Source organism: Rutilus rutilus (assembly GCF_951802725.1).
Source record: "Rutilus rutilus genome assembly, chromosome: 23".
Taxonomy (NCBI): Eukaryota; Metazoa; Chordata; class Actinopteri; order Cypriniformes; family Leuciscidae; genus Rutilus; species Rutilus rutilus.
Window position 1 is genome coordinate 13,976,056 of NC_140233.1, and position 25,945 is coordinate 14,002,000.

General features: G+C 35.6%; 2 protein-coding genes across 3 annotated transcripts in view; one reads left to right on the top strand and one right to left on the bottom strand.

Annotated features, from left to right (window-relative positions):
• The window catches only part of cacna2d4b (calcium channel, voltage-dependent, alpha 2/delta subunit 4b), a 34,503-nt gene that overhangs the window by 1,862 nt on the left and 6,696 nt on the right, over positions 1–25,945 (bottom strand). Inside the window, exons 8-35 of one of the 2 annotated variants that reach the window (XM_084397210.1) lie at positions 25,027–25,177; positions 24,871–24,945; positions 22,254–22,343; positions 22,042–22,155; positions 21,716–21,794; positions 20,845–20,978; positions 20,598–20,615; positions 19,977–20,135; positions 18,797–18,871; positions 18,592–18,678; positions 18,422–18,493; positions 18,056–18,117; positions 17,861–17,928; positions 15,032–15,077; positions 14,790–14,887; positions 14,503–14,596; positions 14,267–14,359; positions 13,452–13,582; positions 13,291–13,359; positions 8,152–8,213; positions 7,188–7,202; positions 5,912–5,956; positions 5,438–5,500; positions 3,090–3,160; positions 2,194–2,269; positions 2,055–2,107; positions 1,889–1,944; positions 1,418–1,438 (exon numbers count right to left, since the gene is read on the bottom strand). In XM_084397210.1, the coding sequence (XP_084253336.1) occupies positions 1,418–1,438; positions 1,889–1,944; positions 2,055–2,107; positions 2,194–2,269; positions 3,090–3,160; positions 5,438–5,500; positions 5,912–5,956; positions 7,188–7,202; positions 8,152–8,213; positions 13,291–13,359; positions 13,452–13,582; positions 14,267–14,359; positions 14,503–14,596; positions 14,790–14,887; positions 15,032–15,077; positions 17,861–17,928; positions 18,056–18,117; positions 18,422–18,493; positions 18,592–18,678; positions 18,797–18,871; positions 19,977–20,135; positions 20,598–20,615; positions 20,845–20,978; positions 21,716–21,794; positions 22,042–22,155; positions 22,254–22,343; positions 24,871–24,945; positions 25,027–25,177 (2,177 nt within the window). The remainder of the gene's footprint in view (positions 1–1,417; positions 1,439–1,888; positions 1,945–2,054; positions 2,108–2,193; positions 2,270–3,089; positions 3,161–5,437; positions 5,501–5,911; positions 5,957–7,187; positions 7,203–8,151; positions 8,214–13,290; positions 13,360–13,451; positions 13,583–14,266; positions 14,360–14,502; positions 14,597–14,789; positions 14,888–15,031; positions 15,078–17,860; positions 17,929–18,055; positions 18,118–18,421; positions 18,494–18,591; positions 18,679–18,796; positions 18,872–19,976; positions 20,136–20,597; positions 20,616–20,844; positions 20,979–21,715; positions 21,795–22,041; positions 22,156–22,253; positions 22,344–24,870; positions 24,946–25,026; positions 25,178–25,945) is intronic. The other variant, XR_014626007.1, reaches the window with a different exon arrangement.
• lrtm2b (leucine-rich repeats and transmembrane domains 2b) lies at positions 8,856–12,253 on the top strand. The gene is made up of 2 exons (XM_084397212.1): positions 8,856–10,573; positions 11,625–12,253. Exons 1-2 carry the CDS (start codon positions 9,844–9,846, stop codon positions 12,101–12,103), a joined length of 1,209 nt encoding a protein of 402 aa, XP_084253338.1. The 5' UTR covers positions 8,856–9,843; the 3' UTR covers positions 12,104–12,253.

Below are 25,945 nucleotides of genomic sequence, written 5' to 3' on the forward strand. Positions count from 1 at the left end.
TTTGTGGGATGCACATCCAGGGCACGAAGCTCCCGTTCCACCACATCCCAAAGATGCTCTATTGGGTTGAGATCTGGTGACTGTGGGGGCCATTTTAGTACAGTGAACTCATTGTCATGTTCAAGAAACCAATTTGAAATGATTCGAGCTTTGTGACATGGTGCATTATCCTGCTGGAAGTAGCCATCAGAGGATGGGTACATGGTGGTCATAAAGGGATGGACATGGTCAGAAACAATGCTCAGGTAGGCCGTGGCATTTAAACAATGCCCAGTTGGCACTAAGGGGCCTAAAGTGTGCCAAGAAAACATCCCCCACACCATTACACCACCACCACCAGCCTGCACAGTGGTAACAAGGCATGATGGATCCATGTTCTCATTCTGTTTACGCCAAATTCTGACTCTACCATCTGAATGTCTCAACAGAAATCGAGACTCATCAGACCAGGCAACATTTTTCCAGTCTTCAACTGTCCAATTTTGGTGAGCTTGTGCAAATTGTAGCCTCTTTTTCCTATTTGTAGTGGAGATGAGTGGTACCCGGTGGGGTCTTCTGCTGTTGTAGCCCATCCGCCTCAAGGTTGTGCGTGTTGTGGCTTCACAAATGCTTTGCTGCATACCTCGGTTGTAACGAGTGGTTATTTCAGTCAAAGTTGCTCTTCTATCAGCTTGAATCAGTCGGCCCATTCTCCTCTGACCTCTAGCATCAACAAGGCATTTTCGCCCACAGGACTGCCGCATACTGGATGTTTTTCCCTTTTCACACCATTCTTTGTAAACCCTAGAAATGGTTGTGCGTGAAAATCCCAGTAACTGAGCAGATTGTGAAATACTCAGACCGGCCCGTCTGGCACCAACAACCATGCCACGCTCAAAATTGCTTAAATCACCTTTCTTTCCCATTCTGACATTCAGTTTGGAGTTCAGGAGATTGTCTTGACCAGGACCACACCCCTAAATGCATTGAAGCAACTGCCATGTGATTGGTTGATTAGATAATTGCATTAATGAGAAATTGAACAGGTGTTCCTAATAATCCTTTAGGTGCATGTGTGTATATATATATATATATATATATATATATAGACACACACACACATCATATTTGGTGGATGTTGGCATTAAAAAGTTTGAAAACCTCTGGTTGGATGTTGGATGAAACTATTTGAAATGCTTACTTCCCCATTCTCGCAAAATAAATCAGAATCTCCTAAACTTTCAGACTAGCTTACTACTTACATTTTGTCTAGAAAACCATAGAAAACCTAGATCTATACTAAAAGCACTACAGATGACTAAGGCGTTTCATTACCTACAAATTCCAATCTCAGGATCAAAGTTGGCATTCTAAGCCAATCTTGGCTATAGAAAGGCTCAAACTAGATGAAGGACATGTACACACTCAGCACACTTACCAGCATGAAACCCAGCTTTAGCTGCACAGCGTCAATGAGAAACAATCACAGCAAAGGGATGAACAATGGAAATGGAGAATGACAGACACTACATAAGATGACATTAAATGATACGAAAATATGGAGATGGAGATGATGTTTATATGCTTGAGGATTTCAAGTGTCCGTGAACTACAAGCACATCATGACACGACGCAAGTCCTCTTGATTATATTGGGATCCCAATTTCAGCAGTTTTACTGTTACATCCTTCATAACTTTGGTTGCACTTTATTTTACAGTACGTGTACTTCCAATGTACTTACATTGTACTTACTCACAAAAGTACTGAGTAATGTAAGGTAACTAAGTTAAGGTTTAGGGGTATGTTCATGGTTAGTTCCTAGTTATTACTCAGTGTCATTACTAAAATAAGTACATACAGTAGTATGTTCATGCAAAACAGGACTGTAAAATAACTTTTTAACTTACCATCCACTACATAGTCGTTATGCCAAAGTCCGCAGATGTTGAACTCCAACAGAAACCTGAAAGTTTAGATATGAGAATTAATTTCTACTGGCAAATCAAGTTATATTTCAAATGAATTAAAATAGCTCTTGTTCCTTCTAGTGGCACAACCTCAAACAGCACTTACATCATGAAATGTGAGAAGAACCACTTTATTATCGCCAGCAGACCATAGAAAGGCTGTGAGGTGAACAGAGGTGGTGTCAGCACATTAAAGACTACATTATAAAGACGTTTCTCTCTAATAGATGCTAAGGTGTACATACGCTGAGCAGTGGTCGAGCTCCACTAGTGTGATGATGGACGGTCTTACACATGGCCTGGTAGTCATACAGAGTCACCCTATAGAACAATATAGAAGAGCATTTCCTCATGTTCACATTTTTAAAGTCCCATCAGACTTTAAAGGAATTAGTCACCAAAAAATAACCATTTTTATGTTATGTTTTATTATATTAAATCAGCAATACATTTAGCTTGGGATCTAAAATTAAGCAACACTATGAATATTGTAATGATTTTAGTCCATTTTCCCCCATAATCTCTCAGAAATGTTCACTTCAGTCTATGTAAGAAATTATTTAATTTATATATGTATGTATGTAAAAAATAAAATAATATATATATACATTTATATACATAAATATACATTTCTTTAACCAAAAATACAGTAAAAACAGTAATATTATGAAATATCATTATAATTTAAAATAACTGTTTTCTATTTTAGTGTCACATAATCCTTCAGAAATCACACTAATATGCTGATTTGCTGCTCATGAAGCATTTCTTATTATTATTAATGTTGAAAACAGTTTTTGCTTCTTAATATTTTTGTGAAAACTTGATACTTTTCAGGATTCTTTCACATATAGAAGGTTCAAAAGAACAGAATTAATTTGAAGTGGATATTTTGGTAACACTTTAGTTTAGAGCCAAATTCTCACTATTAACTAGTTGCTTATTATCATGCATATTACTAGGATATTGGCTGTTTATTAGTTCTTATAAAGCACATAGTTTATTGAGGCAAAAGTCATAGTTAATAGTTTGTTAATATTGAGAATTGGACCCTAATCTAAAATGGCTGTCACTTTTGATGCATTCTTGCTGAATAAAAACCTTAATTTCTTTCAAAATGGTATTTGAAGGGTCCAGTTACCTTTTATACAAGCCAGATTTTAGTAACTGGGCCATAACAGATCCATCTATTTCCCCAAAGAATTTACCAACCTGTGTGAAAAGAAATACAGAAATCACATATATTAGTAACATACACAGAGACTACAGCACAGAGTGAGGGATTACTTATGATCCCTTCTGGGGTTTAATATACAGTATAACACAATATGAACCTAACCATTCCCAAGATAAATAGACACACACACACCAACACGCTCACATACAGACTGATGTGCAGTGATCCAGATGTGCAAGCAGATGCCTGAAACTGCCCTGCCTGACCCACGGCAATCTGGGATTAGATTCCAAAAGCATTAATCTCCTGGCTACTGCTCACATAGCCTGCAGTGAACGTGTTGTTACAAACAGCTGCAGTTATGGTATGAGACCATTGTCATCATATAGACATGGATATGCAACAAAATACACAACATTTGCATTTTAAATTGTATGAAACCGTTAATCTAATAACTAATTCAACAATAATGATGACGTTAATAATCACAATTATTTGAATACAATAGACTAAAATATTATTTATATTAACAATGCACTAAACAATGTTTTTGAAAAAGAAAAATTAGTTACAAAAATTATTGTAGGCTTTAGTTTTCTTCCGGGAAAGGACACGTCAAAATATTCCTTTATTCCTGCCCAAGACATACGCAAAAAAAGGGGGCGGGGCCCGGTTAGCTATTAAACGTAGCTATTTCCAAAGCGCGCTGATTGATTGACCAATCACAACACACTGGCGCAGCCGAACAATCAGAGCACACTGCGCTTTTTGGAAGGAGGGACTTCATAGAGACCGGAAACAAACAGAGCGTTACTGACAGACTGGGAAGAATGTGTTTTTTGAACATTCAAGCATGAAAAGGGCATAATAGGTCCTCTTTAATTTAAATATCTTCCCCTCCCTCTTGCAGCGACATCTCTTCTCTGATGACGCGTTTACTGCTGCGAGGGCAGGACAACCGAGATCACAGTGATAGCAAACCACAAACATCCAACGATCCAATCAATTTCTGATGGACAAAATCAATTCCTGCCCTTTCCCAGTCTAAATTATTCAACCCCCATTGCAAATCAGGTTTATTGGCAAAATGTACAGACTTTCAGCTGTTTGCAATGAACAAATCAAACAAAATTGATTGAAATAGCTCAACACAACAAATGTGGTTTCCCCAAATTTAACTGAAAATGCAACTTTTAATGACTTCTGCAGTCTTAAAATTATTCAACCCACTGAATAGAATCCAACAGCACAAATCTGCTAAACAGATGTTGTCTTAAGCACACCTGATGCAACTAATCAAGGGCTTCATTAGTTGCACGAGGTGTGCTTGAGCTAGAACACATGAAATATCTGAATTAGCTAGGTTTGTTGAGTGTCATGTTTGACTGCATGTTAGAAATATGGCTAAGTCAAAAGAACGGTCCAAAAAGTTAAGAGAAGTTATCATCGTCCTTGACAAACAAGGAACAGGATACAAATAGATAGCGGAGGCACGAAAAGTTCCTAGAGGCACCGCTGGAAGCATAGTTCGCAAGGTCAAAGGTAAAGAAACAGTGGTTTTGATTACAACTGTACTTTACAATAGAAAGACTTCAACTTTTAGACTACAAGGATTTTTTTGTCACACAAAACACTACTATGACTATAAACTCCAATAATATATGCAAGCATAATATTCAGTTGCATATATGATGTCACTCTCCATTTCAACACTAATATATTCTGTCTGCACTGTACTGTCCTATAAATAAAAGGCCAAACAATATATGAAATATATGGCAACCTTTTTCAACTAATCCAATTTTACCCTGCAGTCTAAGTCAATTCTTATTCTCTCAATCAATGTCTCATTTGGGACCCCATCTGTTTGCTCTAAGGACAAGCTTGTGGTACATTATTGAGTCCTCAAGGGAGAGGATCCGCCTACCCCATCACCTGCCCTTCACATCTAACCCCCTGGGCAAGGAAACGTGCAGCTAGAACCGTCACAAAAAACAGATAACCATCTTCCATCTTCTGCTTCTATTCTCAGGGAAAGGCTCAGCTCACCACGCCAATGCATTTCTCATAACCCAAAAGTAAATGAATGGTTTCTCCAGCAGTGACTTTGCATGTTGAATAATGATGGAAATGTTCCACAGCTTTTAAATAAATATTTCAAGCTATCTGTCTATGCAGAAATTAACTTTCAAAAATAGATCTATGCTAAGTAAAAATGAGTAAAAAGTGTGACAACTAGCCCCTGTTTTAGCCCAATTTTGTCATAATTAGTGGGATTTTATTTTACTTAAAGACTGGTTTTATATACTCACATCTCCTCTGTCCTTTGAGACCAGTATGAAGCCATTATTGTCAATAAGGTAACAGTTGACATCCTGTGAAAAACACAGTTGGATTAGAACTGAAAATCTCCCTTGCTGAACCAAAACCCATTCCAGTGACTCAGTTTGTGTAAATGAACTGATTCAGAACAATGATTCACAGATTACAAAAAGGCCCTGTCCCAAACGGCACCCTAAACACTCGCGGTCTGCTAACGTTTCGTGAGGTAACGCAGCTTTGAAGTCTGCTGTGGAGCTCGCTTAAGTGTGGGCTCAACAAAAGTGCGAATCGATGGTGCATATCGGCCACAAATGACAAAAGAGACACCCTACGGACTTGTGGACTAAGTGGAGATGTGTATGCGGCGGCCATTGTAAGTCCACAAGGCTGTAAGTGCATATGAAGTGTGCCATTTGGGTCAGGGCCAAAGATGACACAAAGAAAAGTCAATCAGCTTCACTCACAATACTCTCACAGCTGAGAGGACATATACCCTCCACATCACTGCACTGCAAAGAGTAAGAAGACAACCACAAGGGCTTTAGTAAATGGACAAGAACATTTTATTAGATACATTATATTTAGGAAACACTACAGTGGTGAAATTACTATGTTACCTGTGTAGAGGTTACATTATGGTACTTTACATGAATAGGGTGTAAATTAGGGCCTAAAACATTTTTTTTTTTTGTCAACAAATGAAGGTTCTAAACCTTTGGCAAATTTTGATCGTCTTCAGGGGGTAATAATAAAGATAATTTTGCAACCATGTTAGCAAAACTTGGTGCATGTCTCAATTTGTGTTCTTTAATAGCAATAATATTAAATCAAATCACATTGAAATTAAATAGATACAATTTATCAAGTAAAAAAAATAATTGGTGACGGTTGCAAATTTAGCCTAAGAGAAGTTGACACCGGAACAAATGCTGATTTGTAGTTATTGACAAACGTATATTTCCCATAAGTTAAAGAAAAATATTTGTTTGATCATTTTTCATATGATAACGTGGGTAACACGATTGAAGGTTAAACTTCATAAATACAGTTAACAATTATGAGTGCAACAATAAAAATTGAGAAGTCAGTTTTAACGACTGTTACTTTAATAAGTGATCTTGTGGTAACAGGCCTGCATGCAAAATGCAGGGCTCACCTAAAAAAAAAAAATTTTTACAACAAATTGTTGTTGAACAGATTATTAAAATTATTATGTTAAAATTATTTCCATTTTAATTGTTGGATACTGGACCTCTGACAGACCAAAATCCCATTTTCAAGGGGGATATAGACATTTGAGGTGTAAAACTACACTGTAAAAAATCTGTTCATGATTTGTTCTCACAAATTCTTTTTTTATAAAATCAACTTAGAAAATTCACGTGGTTCAGATAACATAATATTTTGAGTTTGTTGATTAAACCAATCTCCTTTATTGTATTAACTCAACTTTTTTATTTCAATGAACTCAAAATTTGAAGGCAACCAGGTTACTTTAAGTTAAACCAACAATATTTTTTACAGTGCAAGCTGCTTTTCATATTATCTCAATTTTATGTTAGAAAACAGTTTATCTAATAATATTTCTACAAGTAAAGTAGAAAGTACTACTAAAGTACTATTTCTCCTAGTAAAGTTCTAAAGTAATAGGACACCAAAGTGTACCATATAGTACTTTCTAAGTACATTTTGGCTTCTTTTAATGTATAAATCAAGTGAAGACAACAATGCAATACTTACATCTGTGTTGTTTGGCTGACAGGAAAAAAGGGAAGAAAAAAATAATGAGAAGCAAAAGGTTAGGTGATTCAGATAGTTCTTTGTAGGTTTGTGTGTGTGTTGCACCGATTACAAAGGACAAGAAAAGAGCCCTTGTGTGAAACGGGGATGGTGATTGAAATGTCCTAGGTTTAAACCCCAGAAGGGACAATAAGTCATGTGGCAAGTCGCATTGGAGAAAGAGTGTTTGCTAAGTAGCAAGCATCTTGATAAATTGCTTGGAGGCCTGCATACGTGAGCATGTACATGTACGCTTAGAAACCTCCAGTGACAAACGCTATTTGCTCATTCGTCAGGGTAAGGCAGTCAGGAACTGATACACACCATTAACCAAAGACCTTCAGGACAACCACATCTCATATTTCTAGATTGTTGTCATTCACAGTCTACCTTTACACTTCACAGCAAATTCACACCTCTATGCATTTATAATATGAATATTTTAACGTATATTTTTGTATTTGTGTATCAAATGTAAAAATGTTTAAAATATATAAATGAAATAAAAAAATAACACAAATATTTAATATCAACATTCTATTTAAAATCAATATTATATTATTATGTTTCTTTAATATTAATATTTTGGTAACACTGTACAATAAGGTCCCATTAGTTAGCATTAGTTAATGCATTAACTAAAATGAACAATGAACCATTCATTGCTAATATTCTTTGTTAATGTTAGTTAATACAAATACAGCTGTGCATTATAGTTCATGTTAGCTCAGGTCCATAAATAAAATAACCAGATACAACTTTTGATTTTAATAATGTATTACTAAATGTTGAAATTAACATTAAATAAGATTAAATCATTTTTACTGTTAGTTCAAGTTAAATAATGTACTTAACTAATGTAAACAAATGGATTTATTGTAAAGTGTTAACAATATTTTAAGAATATTTTTGAGGTCAAACTCACTTGTTTGGCAATTGAAAAGAACACTCTTTCCAGCAGGTCCAGGGATGCTTGCATTCCAATAGCTGCACATAACAAGGGGAAAATCAGAAAACATTCAATGGGAATAGATTAGGTTTTTTACAGAGATTGCATTCATATCGGATTTTAAAAAATCCATAAATATTTACAATATTTTTTAGATAATTTCCAGGATAAAAAAAAAAAACTATTTTAAAGAGATTGCATTCATAATTTCTAGTCAATTAAATATTTTAGAGCTGATCATAACAAAACAATTAAGTAATTTCCCTAAATATTGTACTATTTTATTAATTTCCATGATTTTTCCAGTGCAGGTAATTCCCAGATATTTACGTAAGAACCCTGTATTCATGTTTTCCTGGAAAACATTTGTTTATGCTCTATATCACATGATTAATCCTAATATGTGCAACATCATAAGCTACAGGAAAACAGTCATGAAAAAAATGAAGAGGCTCCCATTTCTAAGCTGTATCAGCTGATGTTTTTTCTCTTTTACCCCCTCCTCAGTCCATCTATCTCTCTCTCTCTTTCTCTCTCTCTCTCTCTCTCTCTCCGGCACAGACTGTTCTAATGTTAGTCCTACTAACTGATGTGACCCACGCTCATACACACACTGGGCATTGCAAGCTGTGAGGAACAACTGTACGTTCCTCTTGTTTCTTTCATTTTCTGTTGATTTGCTCATTCTTCCTTGATAGGAGCAATTATGAGGACCTATAGATGAGCACTGCAGAAAGGTATGTTTCTGGTCTGATTTGCTTTTAGTATAAGTGCAATCATAATCATTTCTCACTGATTTGTTTAAATAAGCAATGGTCGTTGTTTGTGCTCATTCAGTATTTAAGACTTTGTTGCACAGAACAAATGCTTTCATTTCAACTGTTTTTTCAGGTCATACCATAGTTCATACCTTAGTTCTAAGCTTTTTGTCTTCTATAGATCTACAGTACAACCCGGTTTAATCAGATATAAAAATATTTCATACAATTTTATGAATTACAAGAAGTGGACATTCCAACATGCACTATTTGATCCTCTTTTCACTGATAAAGCGGATGTCGTTCTCAGCTCTGATTTATTATCTAATGGTGTGGACAGTTTAATCCGTGATAGTTTAATGCAGCAAATGTGATGGGCAAAAAGGAATAACAGCAAGTAACCTCGAATACATCTCGTTTTTGACAAGGCTTTATGCTCTTACAAAAAGCAATGGGCCTCTGGGCAGCTTTTATACAAAGTACTCTCTTTTACTCTTTTCTTTTCCTTCTGAAGACTCAAATCCATTTCAGGTCTGCCTCATGTTCAGCCTTCACAGGGCATTCATTTTACATTTTAATTTTAGTCCGCTTATTAGTACCATCATAAATTAATCTGTACCAGCTGTGCATGCACCATATGACCTATCCTCCTAAAATATCTTCTTCTAAGGGTATTTGTTCCCATTATCGTAAAAATTACAGCAATTCCAGGAGATTTCCAGGTGGATTCATCATGGCATTCATTTGGTGTAGACTAGTGGATGCTCCTGTTTGCTGAGGGACTGTTACAACAGCATTTGACCAGGATGAACATTCTAAGTAAGACCCTCAACTTATTATAAGTATCCTCAATCTTTTCAACTCTTAGTTTCCTAACCCTCTCCCTTTTCTTGTAGTTTCCTCGAGTTTGATGATCCTTCTGAGCCTGTGTGGAACATCCGCAAGTTGTCCATCAGGCTGTTCCTGCAATGTGAACCAAACAGACTGCAGTGACCTTAACCAACTGGCTTCCTTGAACTCCATCCTGGACCAGCTTCCCTTCAACACAAGCTACCTCAACCTCTCAAAAAACAACTTCACCATTGTGGAACCAGGGAGCTTTTCCAATCTCAGCATCCTGACATATCTAGACCTCTCCAGAAACCTTCTCTCCACCATCAACCCTGGGTCTTTTTCCAATTTCAGTGGCCTGCTACATCTAGACCTCTCCAGAAACCTGCTCTCTACAGTTTCTCCTTCTAGCTTCCCCCAGCTGAACAACCTGGAGTTCCTGGATCTCTCTGAAAACGTCCTTGTGAGGCTCCCCGTCAATCTGTTCTCTGATCTCGGCAGCCTAACAGAGCTGGTCCTAAGAGACAACAGGCTTAAGGAACTGAACCCAGACCAGTTCAAAGGCCTGACTGAGCTTAGGCGCCTGGATCTTTCCTTAAACAGTCTCATCTCCATGCCCACACACCTCCTGGATGGGCTTCAGAACCTAGTGTGGCTCTCGCTTGTGGGCAACAAGCTGAGAACCCTGCAGCGGACCACACTTGAGCCAGCGACTGCTCTACAGCACCTTCTGCTCGACGGAAACCCCTGGAATTGCAACTGCAACTTGATCCCACTCAAGCACTGGCTGGAATGGATCATGTATACAGGTGAGTGAGGTCATTTATCACTGATGGAAATTAGTGATGCACAATATATTGGTACCATATCGGTTATCTGCAGATTTAGAGAGATTTCAGAGATTTAAAGTCACATTGTTACAGAAGTAGCAGCAGATCATTTGTTCCTTATTGTGATATATCAGAGTAAAACGGATTATCGAGAAATAACACAAATATAGGGAGGGAACGTGGTTCTATGCATCGGTTGCAGTTGATAGTAAGAAAGGGGCGGAGTTTAGGAGGACTATATGATTGGAGAAGTCTGGCATACATCACCAGAGAGGTGTTGTTTTCACCAGAAGATCAGTAACAGGCAAATGGAAAATAGAATAAATTTTTTCGTTCCATGTTGATCTTTGATTGTTCATAATCATTTCCTATATTAATATTTAATTAAGATTACCTTTGCTATCATCTGATGCTCACTTAAATTTCATCTTTAAAAACACTAATAACAGTTCAATTTAATCTTTAGCAAATCTCAAAATGAATATCCATTTTTATAGTGTAAATTATAATGTTGTGATGTCTAAATTCACTTGTAGCATTGAAAACTTTTGTTTAGTTTTTTGCTGTTCATTTTTAATGTATTTACAAAATAATATAGAATTTATTATTGGCCATGTATTAGTATATGCGTGTGTGTGTGTGTGTGTACATGTGTACATAAATTATAAATTATTATTAAATAAATGAATAGTTTTCTTCTTTTTTTTACTGTTTTATTTAATTTTTTTAGACTTGTAAATCTAATAAAGACTAATTAATAATAAAATCTAATAAAGTCTAAATAATCTAGATAAAGTTTATAGTCTAAATTATTAGGCACTTATTAGTTATCAGCCAAAGCATGAAACTATTTATCAGCTTACCGGAATTAGTCCTAATTTTTATATATTTAATAAAACCCATGAATCTATACATTTAAAGACGCTGCACATACATATTTAACATAGACAAACACATTTAACAGCTTTAAAATGCATTATGAATATGTTATATTTTAATATTTTATTTGATCTTTTTTGTCATTCCATAGGTGGCCGTGTAGATTCCGCCAACTGCTCCTCTCCTTCTAATTTGCATGGTAAGGATCTTCGCAGTATCCCTATGGAGATGTTCAGACACTGTTACCCCCTCTATCTCGAGACCAGGAACCCATCTGCTGCCGAGGGTCACCAGGTCCCAGCCGAGCCAGCAGGAGACTGCATCCGCCAGCGCTACCGCCCTGTGAGTGTGAGGCGAGCGACGGCCACAGTGGTGGTAGCTGGGGTGGTGTGCGGAGTGGTGTGTGTGCTGATGGTGGTAACGGCCACCTACGGCTGCATCTACGCAACGCTGGTCGCAAATGAACATCAGCAGCTGACGCATGGGAACAGCCAGCAGCAACAACCACTGATGGTGGCCAAGGAACCAGAGCAGGATGAAAAAGAGGATCTGATGCCGACTATCGGAAAGGGAGCAGAAGCCACAGAGTGCGTAGGGTGGATGGCATTCCCTCCAGAAGTGTGTGTTTAAAGCACATAAGGAACTCATAAGGGGTTTTTATTGGTGCTTTTTTTTTTTTTATCATTGATGTACATAGATTTATAAATGTTTAGTTTGGGAGGGAGAGTTGGAGGGCAAAGACCCAATTTAGCTCAGGAGCAATTATAGCTCATTCTAATTAAAGACAAAATATATAAAACTATTGATTACACCTGGTATTAAAATGCGTTTTGGTTGATCAGATCACAAGTGGACGACGCTAAACACAGGTTTGAGCTTTTCCACTTTCTACCAATTCCAGAGGTCGTCGAAAACACATTCGACCGGATTGATTTCGAAGTGTGGTCAAATGCATTCGAACAACCACAAAAGACCTCCTGCTCTCCGCCTACTGGCCTAATGCGTAAACATTTTGGGAAGCGCTCAAGCCAGACGGGATTTAAACTTTGCCAGCTAAAGACCCAAATTTGGTTTGAAGACGAAAAATGTACCAAGCACAATGTTCTCTCGCGTTCATATGTAAATTGCGTGAGATAATTTCGTCAATTAGAAAGAAAGATCTGCAATGTTGAATATGATTTCATGTAATCTTTTATATTTTCCTATTTTCCTAACAAACCAAGTCGTTGGATTTCTTATGGCTGCTATCGATCATATGTTAATTAGCATATTAAATAGTATATTTTTCTCAAATTTAGAAACAGACTATATTTTAAATGTGTTTGTCTATGTTCAATATGCAAGTACAGTATACATATTAAAGTACATATATTCAAATTCTGGTCGATAATTATGATAGTTATGATAAATAAGCTTCTCTTTATGAATAAATAAGCATCGTGTTATTAAAATTCGATACGATTGCATCTAAATAAATGGAAAATTATACACTTAAATCAATCAGTTTCAATGCTTTAAAGTGATTACATTCAAGTGACGACACAAATGACATCACTACATTATGATGTACAATATGAAAATGGATATTTATTTTGAAATTTGTATTTTTAAAGATGAACTTTAATGAGCATTAGATTGCAACTAAGGTAATCAAAATGTAAAAATAGGTGAAATGAGTATGAACAATTAAATATTTAATATCGACCAAACAGAATTCAAACATCACTCAATTTTTAATAATTAATGATGCTAAATCATTATATGTTGAATGTAAAATCAGATTTCAGAATTCAAACTATGGCAGACAGATATCTTACCTCCATGAATAGCTGTTCTTTTCCCTTCAGTCACTGTCACAGATGTTATTGCCACAAAAGTGTTCCTGCCTGTTGGACATAGGAGACTGTTATAGGATACTGTAACCTTCTGTAAACTTTGACTTTTCTACAAGTAAATTTAATAATCAGTATTTAAGCACCTTTGTTTATATCATCATGTGGGACATAGAAGAAGAATTGACCCGGTTTGTTCTCAGCCGCCAGGCGATACCAAATTGGAAAGTGATCCACTGTGAAGAGGTTCTCTTTGTCCACACGGGTCAAGAACTTCCTGTGAGGTCAAAGTATCAGGAGATTTGGGGAAAGGCCAAAATCTATGTTTCAATTTTCAATTACAAATGAAAAATAAAATCTGACAACGATATCGTAAATGTTTTTTCTTTATCTCAAATCATGCTAAAAATTGTTTTAGCTGGTCCAGCTACCAATGTTAAAGGCTCACTGAAATGCCTTGAAACGCACAGCATTATTCAATGTGTTGACGTAACTTCCACTGACACAGGAAGATTGGGCGGGGGATATCGAGAAGCCCCTCCCCTTTTTAAAAATAGCATTCACCATGTAGAAAATAGTACATTTGTGAACAAGTGACCGATTTCAGCAGCAGCTTCAGCGTCTATTTATAATGTAGGGGGCAGGATGCTTTAGATTCTAAAGAGCATCTGATTGGACTGAAAATCTGATGAGAAGCTGAAGTGCAGTGATGTCATCAAAATCATTGATCCATATTGGCAGAAGTAAGGAAAATCTGATGAGAAGCTGAAGTGCAGTGATGTCATCAAAATCACTGATCCATATTGGCAGAAGTAAGAGACTGTAAGTTTTGAATGCTTATATCTTCTAAATGCAAATTTTGTCATTGTTTTGGAGCACACTAGCTTATAGATAACAGTAGAGCTAACATATTCATACTAAAAGCCAAAAAATTCAGTTGATTTTACAATATCTCACTCACTTTCCCACACGTTTCTCACTTCCTGCATATCTAATCACACGCATGAGCCCAGAGCGGGTCCCAAGGAAAGCTGACTCCATGCCTTCATCTGCCCTATAGGGAGATAAAAGCAAAAGGAGAATGACTATAAACAATCTTTCCAAAATGACAGTGGGATTTTATAGGACATACAGAAAAGTCTGGCTTTGTGTTGGTGCCTAATGCACAACATACACAGCTTAAATAAAGCCTCTTACCCGGAGCCGGTTAGCGTTAGCGCTGTCCAGTAGGCCTCCAGTGGTGCTGTTACCACTGCATCGAAAAGAACTTGCTGTAGCAGTATCTCGTCACCTGTTACAATTCAAATATTTACTTAAGCAATACAGGATGGTATTTTTGATAAAATAGCTGAAAACACCAGGCAAATTTATAATCAACAGGCAAAAGACAGGGATTAGCAGAGCTAAGTTTGAAGCATTGAGTATTTAGCATCTGCATAGAAAATATTGTAAAATAAGGTAAAAAAAAGATGAGGAAAACTCACACTCCAAGTCAGGCTCTTTCCCAGTCAGGTATCGGACCACAGCCTGGAGCTGAGTGAGCTTACGGTGGTGTGGGTCAATATCTGTCTCGCAATACGTCCTGAGTGGGTAAACCAACTTTAACTTAGCAAGACACATAACTAAGTTTTACGTTTTTTCGGGACCTGTTGTCCTGACGGTGTTCAGAAGATATATTTCTGCCTGTTAGGTTTTTATATTCTTGCTTCAACTCAACAGTACTTACCATTCATCTGCTATAGTGAGGTCTGGCTGCTGAAGGTCATGAAGACCTAAAGAAAGAGAAATTGGTAGCAGCTTTTCAATTTCTTCAACTTTGGGCACTGTTATTTTTTATTATTTGCTACTTTTGAAATGCCTTTTAGGTATAGGTTTTGTTGGTTTACCCCCATCCCTAGACTTTCAATTTTAAACTAAGAAAATCATCAAACATCAAAATATAAATTATTGAAAAACTATGATTATCTAAATCAAAAAGTGGAATAAACAAAGATTTCCATATTTATTATGTGAAAATTATCTGTAAAATGATATACATTTTTAAATGAATTAAAACTGTTCCTCACATACACTACCGTTCAATAGTTTGGTGTTGGTAAGATTTTTTATTGTCTTTGAAAAAAGTCCCTTATGCTCACAAAGGCTGCATTTATTTGATTATTAATGCAGTAAAACAGCAATATTGTGAAATATCATCACAATTTTATATATATATATATATATATATATTTATATATATATATATAGTTTTATTATATTTGTAAATTATTATATATTTCTTAATATAAATGTAATTTATTCCGATGGTGGTAGTGTGTATGTGAAGTTTTAGCTCAAAATACCCCACAGATATTTTTATATAGCATGTTAAAGTTGTCACTTTTTGAGGGTGAGAAAAAACGCACCGTTTTTGTGTCTGACCCTTTAAATGCAAATGAGCTGCTGCTCCCGGCACAGGGGGCGGAGCTACAACAGCTTGTTTCAACATTATGAAGCTGCAGACTCGGAGCCTGCATCTACAGTCCCGCACCCAGAGTCCCGCATTCTCAGACCCCTCGTTTTTCGAGACAGCGCCTCCTGCTGTTCAGAAGATCGTATAACACCCTTATCCAAATGCCATTGAAAACAATAGGATGCAATATTACAGTCTCCTTTTTAAAGTTATCCAAATAAATATTTGCGTTCCCTGCTTAATGCATGTGCCAAAAAAACGTATTGTGTTCTCTGGCTAACAAATTACCCAGTAGTTTTTGAGTGTGGGTGTAATTGAAAGAAAATTACTGATGGAAGGGATACAATTAGCCTACTATGGAAGCTTGTTTCCGCCACTGAATAATAAATAAATAATAATAATTGCGACTTTTTATCTCACACTTCTGACTTTTTTTTCCTCACAATTGCGATATATCAAGTCAGAGTTTTTGACTTTTTTTTCCCTCAGAATTGCGAGATATGATGTCAGAATTGCGAGAAATAAAGTCGCAATTGCGAGATATGAAGTCGTAATTCTGAGAAATAAAGTCGCAATTGCAGATTGAACTATCTTCTGAAAAATATTATGTGATAGCCTATTATATTGCTACGTTTTTTTTTTTTTCAAATTCCAATTTTTCTTTCAGTTCAACCTATAATGGTAATTACCATTATACCATGCTAACATTACAAAACCTGTTTTTTGATATTTTGAATGCGAAGCAAAACTCAAATAAGAATAGAAAACACCAATATAAACAATTCTATACTTTATTTAACGATCACCTAAACATCATCTTGCTGTAAACAGGACAAAGCAAAGAAAAAAGGAAAGAATTGTGTTAGTGACTTTACTTTTCGTCTTCAATTGCATTAAAAAAACCTCCTCATTTTTTTATCCCGCTTTGGATAAAAGCGTCTGCTAAATGAATAAATGTAAAATGTTGGCTAATGTAAATGCATAAGGTAAAATAATTTCTGGTAGGCGAATGTTCCTTCTTTTTTAATTCTTTTTGCAATCACTCTGTCAAATTCCTCGACTTCACTAAAATAAAAGATGAATGCCATTGTCAAAAATATTGTGTAATAATAAATAAAAAAATTTTGCAAATGCAAATTACAAGCATATCTAGGGTGATAAGTCGGGCCACGGAGGAAATGGCTGCAACAACTTCATATCAGTTAAATTAATATTGATTCATTTTAATACTTACGTTTTATAAGAACTAATTTAAGTAAAAGAGGCGAAAAAACATACATTAATGGCTCAAATTTAGTTACAAACTATCTTTACAAATATTAAATGGACTATTCATATGTTGGTGTATCGATGAGCTATAAAGTAGTTTGATTAAAAAAGAAACCGAATGAGGTATGATTCGCTAAATACAATTGACGATACTCACGTTCTTCACATGTTTATCCGATCTAATTTGATAGGAGGCGCTGTCTCGAAAAACGAGGGGTCTGAGAATGCGGGACTCTGGGTGCGGGACTGTAGATGCAGCAGGCTCCGAGTCTGCAGCTTCATACTACTCGCTTGTTTCCTTTTACCTCACACAGACATGCACTGAAAATTTCAATTTTTTTTTGCCTTTTATGTTCAAACCGGAGTCAGAAAGATGGAGAGACTCGAGAAGAAGTGACTGAAGAACAATTTCTGAATGGTTAGTTGATGAATTGATGTAGCTTATGTGTAGTTATCTTCTAGTCATTGATTAGCATATTCTGTCTTGATAACCTATAAATCGTGTTCTGGGGGCGGGGTTTATGTAAATTTTAGGGTTCATGATGTCCTGTAGTCCCTACCAGCCGTTTGTTGTAGTCCTTAAAAAGCGATTTCTTTCAAATAAAATGATTGCTTTGCTTTGAACTTTGAGCGTCGTAACTTTGCAGATGTTGTTTATGCTCAAACAGCAACATTACACACTAACTAAAGTTAGAAAAGTGAAATCATATTCAACCACCCCTTTAATTTCTTTCACAAAGAAAAAAAATCTCACTGACCCCAAACTTTTGAACGGTAGTGTATGATTCTCGCCTCAGTATATCACACATGCTATTAATCATACTGTAAACTCACCCTCTTCTACGGAAACATTCCCAAAGACCATGTACTGCCCGTGACCTCTCGTAAGCACCATCCCAAAGCTGAAACCACATCAGAAACAAGCATCATGTGAAGGTTGTTACTAAAATATGCGTTTTACAATAATCTATTGCATGTACAGTAAAAGTATGACGGGAATATTCGAAGAATGTGAGAAGCATATCAAACCTAAATGGAGTTTCATTGATGGTTGTGTAGAAATAATCATTTTTGAGGAACAAAGGTCTTTTCTGGGGGATAAATGGAAAAATACAATCACAAAGACCATCAGATTTATTAGAGGTTATTGCTCAATATAACATTTACATTAAATATAATTCATTATCATTAATAATATATATATGTTACACTTATTAAAATGGTGAATCTTATAAAACCTGTCCAAAATATCTATGGAGGAAAAACACAATAATGAGAATCTGAGTTAAATGATGGTTCTTCTTGTTACGTTCTTGACAGGACTCGTAAGATTCATCTAAAAGAAGGAGTTAAAGCAATTTAACATTATGACATAAAAGTTGCAAACATGCTCACCCCTTTATCCACAGCTGCTCTCACATCTAAAGCCAGAGTACCAGTTTCTCCCTTCACCATGGATGTTCTCAACTGCACAGACAGGGCAGGACATCATAAAGACTTCGTTGAGCCTTAAAACAGTGAGGATACTTACAGAAAGTAAGCGCATATATATTTGGAAAACTCACAATGTCCTCGGTGTCCTCCCACTCTGCCTCTGACAGATCCACACTGTTGTAGTTAGGCTTGGGTTTCAACTTCTTCCCATCACTGTACTGTTACAAAAACAAGTGGGATGACAAATCAATATACATCTGTTCATAGTGTTTGGGTCTATCTAGAAGAGCAGATGTTCGAGCGATTGAGACAGTAAGAGGATTCAGACGGACTCACCAGTGGTCTTAAATCAGGATGTGCCAGGATATATCCATTGTTTGTGATGAGGAAGGCGTAACCATGTGCTCCAAGCTAAAAGATACCACCCATTAGCATCCACACTTTCATATTTATTTATTCATATCAGCATTTGTGGCTGTTCATTGAAATGTCTAAAATAAAAGCATCCAAATGGGTCTGATGAGTCTGAGCATGTCGAAATATTTATGTACAGTCACAATTTTCTAGAAATAATTTACCAAGAAAGAAGCTAAATTGATATGTGATAATGTGACATTAGATTTCCAATTATATTATACTATTACATTCCAATTATTATATATATTGTTTAAATTGTAAAATGTTTATAAAACATGTCAGCATTTGTTGTACAGCCTTTCATCTGAGCTGATATAAATAAATAAAAATATATATGTTACAGTGAGTTTTTTTTTTTGAATCAATGTGAATTATGATAATTACACACAAACTCCTTTATGATAATGAGATTTTGTGAGGTAAATGTGCTTGTTATGAAATGAATGTCAGAATGTAAATATAAATTTAATATAAAAATATATGAAATATTTTATGGTCCTAAAATTTGTGAAGTAAATGTGCATGTTATGAAAATAATGTCATAATATAAATATAAATGTAATATAAAAATATTAAATATTTTAAGCTCCTAAAATTTGTGAGGTAGATGTGCATGTAATGAAAATAATGTCATAATATAAATATTATATAAAAATATAAAATATTTTATGATCCTAAAATTTGTGAGGTAGATGTGCATGTTATGAAAATAATGTCATAATATAAATATTATATAAAAATATAAAATATTTTATGATCCTAAAATTTGTGAGGTAAATGTGCTTGTTATAAAAAATAATGTCATAATATAAATATATATTTAATAAAAAACTATAAAATATTTTATGGTCCTAAAATTTGTTATATTTTCCTATATATATATTCTCTTTTTTTGATTTTGAACTGATGTGATGTGGACATGTTTCATATTTAGTTCCAATTAACAGCTTGTCACCCACTAATATTTTACTGAAATCACAAATAGCACCTGTGGTATATATACATAAGCTTCAAATTATTATTATATATCTAATAAGTACATTATTAAGCTTCAAAGCTTCAAACTTCACTAGCAACCCAAGTGGTGGCTTTCTTGTACCTTATATCGCGGGGCAAGTTTCATAACTTCCAGCAGGGGGACGTCAGTTCCCACCACTCCCAGCAGAATGCCATGAGAAAGCGTTTCTTTCTTCTTACTGAACACTGGCATAGCCACTGACGTCATGAGCAGCAGACTGTGAGCCTTGCTTTTGAACAGCTATGGGAGAGATTTGAGAAAAAGCCATTTTGCATTATACTTTGAAGACCAAACATTCAGACTGCTGAAGCACACAGTTAAAATCAACATGAAATCAAAATGAACCCTATTTACCATCCACATGCACATTTTTCACGATCAAAACAATCACAAATGAGTAAAATAAAGCCTCACTTTACTTTTATTTTTGTTTCACTTGGAAATACGTCATTACAGAAGTAAGATGGGCTGCAAACCACATTTCATGTTGATTTTAATAGTGCAAGCTAGATCATCATATCATGCCCTGAAAAATGTGATAAATGATGCTAAACAGTAGGGGGCGTCCTAAAACAAGAAGTCCTACTATGCTGAGCAGGTTAACAACTACATTATACTCTGAGCACAGGCTAAATATCTAATGTCTTCTATTTATACATGCTAAAATACAGTAAAGCGTGTTTTACTGTCTATAAGAGTTACCTCCTTAGTGTTAGGAAGCTGTGTGATAGAGAAGATGATGGCGATGAATGGGAAAGAATCACATTAGTGCAGTGATATATGAGGAAATATGACACAATACATAGTATTAGCACACGTTTGTGTCAAAAAGCACAAAACATCACATTGAAATGCCTTGAAATGAGTTATGAACAGTTGGAAAATGAGAATTGAGAATTATTATCAAATTTTCTGGTGTTTTTCTGATTGGTATAATTGTTTTACTCACAACAGTGTCCATATATGCCTCGGTCCAGATTATGTCATGGTCATGGTTGATGACCATTGGTCGACTCAAAACATGAAGATACTCCATGACGTTCTCCTGTACGTCAGCCAGCGTAGAGACGTGAGTATAATATCCTGTAAATATAAAATGTACGTATAAGATTTTTGCATATTTTCTCGATGGAAAAAGAGCTTTATGAACGTGCAGCGCAAAAGGAGATTTTTTTTTTACCAATGAACCATCTGCTCTTATGGTTCTAATATGTTGATTTATAATGAGTGAAATTATAATGAGTGGAAAATGGTGCTTTCAAGCTTCCAAAAAGACACAAAAGCTTGATCAAATGCTCATGCACTATATTTCAGGTTTACTAAGTTGTGTGATATTAAGTTAGAGTTATTACTAACCTAAAATCTTCACCAGAACAAATCAGGAACAAAACGAGTCTTTTTTTTAAAGAATCAGTTGATCCAGTTCACAAGAATCATCTGTTCTGAATGGTGCATCAAAGAATGCATTAATGAATCATTCATTAACTGGACATTTGATTAGTAGTCTGACCTAAATGATTCACTGATAAATCAAATTGATGTCTGTCTCGAGTTCAATTCACTGACTCAGTTGTACTGGTTGACAGCTCAGTGGAGGGGAAGATTAACAACTTCAATTTCTGGTCCTTACAAAAACTATGATATGGTTTCAATAGATCTGAAATACTGTACAGCATGAGTCATATCGGAAATGATACTTTTATGGTGCTTTTGAATGTCGAACGTTTCAATCTTGTGTTCTACAGAAGCAAGAAAGTAATACGGAATCACATGAGGGAGAAGTAAATGATTGAATTTTCATTTTTTGGCTGACTACATACCCTTATTGTTGCAGGCAATCCATTTGGCGTTTTCTGAGAAGGTCATATCTCTGCCAATAAGGTAAGTAAAAACCCGTACCTGAAAACATTACATTTTATGTTACTGTAGTTTGATCATTTTGGAAATATATCCATAAATGTTTTTGTTCAATCAAGTCTCGTTGTCTTAAAATCTGTTTATGAAGGTAAAGTGAGCAATGCACACCAAGACATTTTTTCCAGAAGGTTCTTCAACAATTTTACAGAGCAGTTTGCAGATTTTATAGATGCTGTACGTCATATGTTACAGCCTCCGTTCCCTGTAGAGTGAGCAGATTGTGTGTTACCTTCCTGTCAGGCCAGTTGAACTCTTCAAACACTGATTGGAAATCTTCCATGGCTCCGTCTGTGATCAGCATAATTGCTTGGTTACATAGGCTGCCCTGACCATTTGCTCTGGCCTAGGACACAGGAAGAGGAACATGGGAGACATGCAGAGGGTTGGCATCGTATGCAGTTTTGTATGTTTATGTGAACAAGTATTGTGAATGATACTGACATCAGCGAGGATGCGGAAAGCCTCCTTCATGGCTTTTTTTACTTTAGCCTCTCCCTTTACATGGAGATCATCCATAAGCAGCTTGAAATGCTGAAAGGAGAGATGGGATAGGAAAAAAGTGAGGATTTTAGTCTTTTACGCTTTCCCCAAAAATCTAAATCTCAGTATCTCATCTGCTTCTCCTCAACCAGTGTTGTTAAATGAAAGCTAAAACTAAACCTATTACAAATAGTAAAAATTGAAAAGAAAAATTGTTTATGAATTTATTTATCAAATCTTCTTTTTAAAACATAATTTTGACAACTTGCATGTCTTTTTCCCAGATAATAACTGACCAGTGGCAATAAAAGGGTTAAGACTTAGAGAGATCGTTCAAAAATGGGACGAAACATAGGATCAAGTTCATCTGAGCCGGTGGGACAGGGATCTCAGTGTGCTGCTGTCTTTCAGAGTATTTCTTAGAGGATCTGTGTCAGAACCTTTAGCAGATGCAGAGTGACTTAGACAGGGAATGTCATTACGAGCTCTACTGACCCATCAACCTATTAAGTCCCAGTCTGTGAATGCACAGACCTGTCCAACTGTCCTACACAATTTACATTATCCAATCTGTGGGTATTTAGAGATGCACAATAGTAGACTAAGTTGTATGGCCATTTAGTGCGCTCAGGGGTGTTTGAATTATCTTCATTTGGGGTCTTTTCTTCGCAAACACTGATATGTGAGAATATTTGTGATTAATTAATCAGCTTATCATGTAATTAATTCAATTAAAATAAAATAAAAATGTAATCAGTTTGTGGCATTATCAATAAATAGAAATATATGGTTTATTTCCACTGCATGTACAAAACTGTCTGAATTTTGATTTCACTAACAAAATAGTATTACGAGAGTGATCTAAAGGATGAAACGTGCTACCTGCAGTAATTTCACTATCCGATCGCACTATAATTCTGTATCCAACTGTAATTCCAGAGATTAGAGTATGTCCCTACTTGCCCTCTGATACATAACAAGCAAAAAAGCTGCACATTAGATCAAATCATGCACCCGCTAGCCCATCACATGACTAAAAGCAGCAGAATGAGGATGGGCCTAGTTTCTCTGTCAAAGCTACAGCCTAGTGTCCCTGAAAAGAAACACCGTTTGTTTCAGTGATTGCTGAAGCAAGTGAAGCAAGTAATTTTTAAAAATAGTTTTGTTTTTTATATTTAAATGTACTATTTATTTTTATATATATATATATAATATAATTATATATAATTTTATTATTATATATATATATTTTTTTTTATATATATATATATATGTATATATGTATATACAGTGCTATGCATAAGTTTAGACACCCATGCTAAAGTTGACTAAAAAGAGGAATAAAAAATCATTTGCCTTAATTAAAAAAAATAGGAAAAATCCAACCTTTAAGGACACCAATTTTCTTTGTGAATGAATAATGTATCGTAAATAAATAAATGTTCTCCCTTAAAATACAGGGTGCATAAGTCTGGACACCCCTATGTTAAATTCCCATGGAGGCAGGCAGATTTTTATTTTTAAAGGCCAGTTACTTCATGGATCCAGGATACTATGCATCCTGATAAAGTTCCCTTGGCCTTTGGAATTATAATAGCCCCACATCATCACATAGCCTTCACCATACCTAGAGATTGGCATGGTTTTATTTCAGTTAGTCTAATAGCTAGTTTGATTTGCATTGAGAGATGATCTTATGGAAAGTACTCCATGCCAATCTCTAGGTATGGAGAAGGCTATGTGATGATGTGGGGCTATTTTAATTCCAAAGGCCAAGGGAACTTTATCAGGATGCATAGTATCCTGGATCCATGAAATAACTGGCCTTTAAAAATAAAAATCTGCCTGCCTCTATGGGAATTTAACATGGGGTTGTCCAAACTTATGCACCCTGTATTTTAAGGAAGAACATTTATTTATTTACGATACATTATTCATTCACAAAGAAAATTGGTGTCCTTAAAGGTTGGATTTTTCCTAATTTTTTAAATTAAGGCATTGAGTTCAATTTCCAAAAGATGATTTTTTATTCCTCTTTTTAGTCAACTTTAGCATGGGTGTCTAAACTTATGCATAGCACTGTATATATATACATTTATTTATAAGTAACTATAACCAATAAGTAAAACAGGCACATGTTGATTTCCCAAAAAGTGTACAAATTTTAACACCAGTCCGACATTGCGACATTGGTTCAACCAGTGGGATGAGTTTGGGCTGGGACAATCTGTTTTTCCAACCAAAGGCAGATGGAGGGAATGTTTAGATTTGATTGAAATGAGAGTCGCATGGAATGAAAACAGTTCAACATAAAATTGCACAAGACCTAAATAATATTGAATAAAATGTAATAATTCAGAGATATAACAACACGAAAAAAACAAATCTAATATAATGATAAAGATAATAAATAAAACAAATCTAAATAAATTATAGAAAAGGAAATAATAATGTAACTCCGTGTGCGAGGCATACGCGAGTGCATATGAGGGAATGGTTGGGTGCCGGTATCCTGCGGTGCCGATTGGAGTCATTGGCTTAGTTACTCAGGCTCAAGTGAAGTGGATAATCGACTTACCTCGCGGTTGTCCAAGTCTGCCTGCACCAATGTTCCCTTAAAACAGGGCTCCACGTAGCGGACATAATCAGTGTACTAAGGAAAGGACGTGCAAAATTTTACAATGCTGAGAAAATGAGAATACGATGCTATATGGAAAGCAAAGTGTGCTCTTACTGCAATAACATTGACAAAGTCATTTTCCCCGAGCGTGTCCAGGATAGTGTTGATGGTGTGTTTGGCAATGGTCATTTTCAGACCCTTCATACTGCCGCTGACATCAACCACAATGATGATGTCCTTAGGAGAGGTGGCAGCCTGGATATACCTGCGACAGAGAGAGAGGATTTTCTCAGAAGTTTGCCTTATTCTGCGTGACCATATTCAACATCCCTAACTAACTTGCCAACTATTAATAAACAGTAATTAGGAGTTTATTGAGGCAAAAGTTGTAGTTAATAGTTAGCTACTAATGAGAATTGGACCCTAAACTAAAGTGTGACCAAATTAATTAAGGAGTATTATGATTATGAGAGCATTACGTTACAGGTTTTTATGATTTAAACGTGTTTGAGTTAAGTTTGTGAATCAGTTTAAACTGTCAGGTCTTGTTTTGGTTCATGTTTCATGTCAGTCTTGTTTCATGTCTCTGTCATGTGATCCTGCCATGTGTTCCCATATCTTATGTGTCATGTTCTGATTGGTTCATTGTTTGATTCTGTAACAGGCGATCCACTGGAGTTAAGTTGTAGAACTCAAGTGCAGTTTATTAATACTCTTCAAAAGCAAGATCAAACATAAACCAAAGGCATGGCATGAAACTCAAAACAAAAGCATGGACATGGACATGGACCTCACCAACAGTGGTTACAGGGAAACAATACTTGACAAAGTTACAAGGCATACATGAGGGCTTAAATACACACAAGTTTAAGGACTGGACAGGGGACACCTGTGAACAATCAAGACAATAAACCAATCAGAACATGACACATAAGACAAGGGAACACATTGTTTTTCGATTTAACAAATTAAACAAATTTTTTTATTAAATTAATTAATAAAATATTTGATAAAATTGTGATCTTTCACTTTG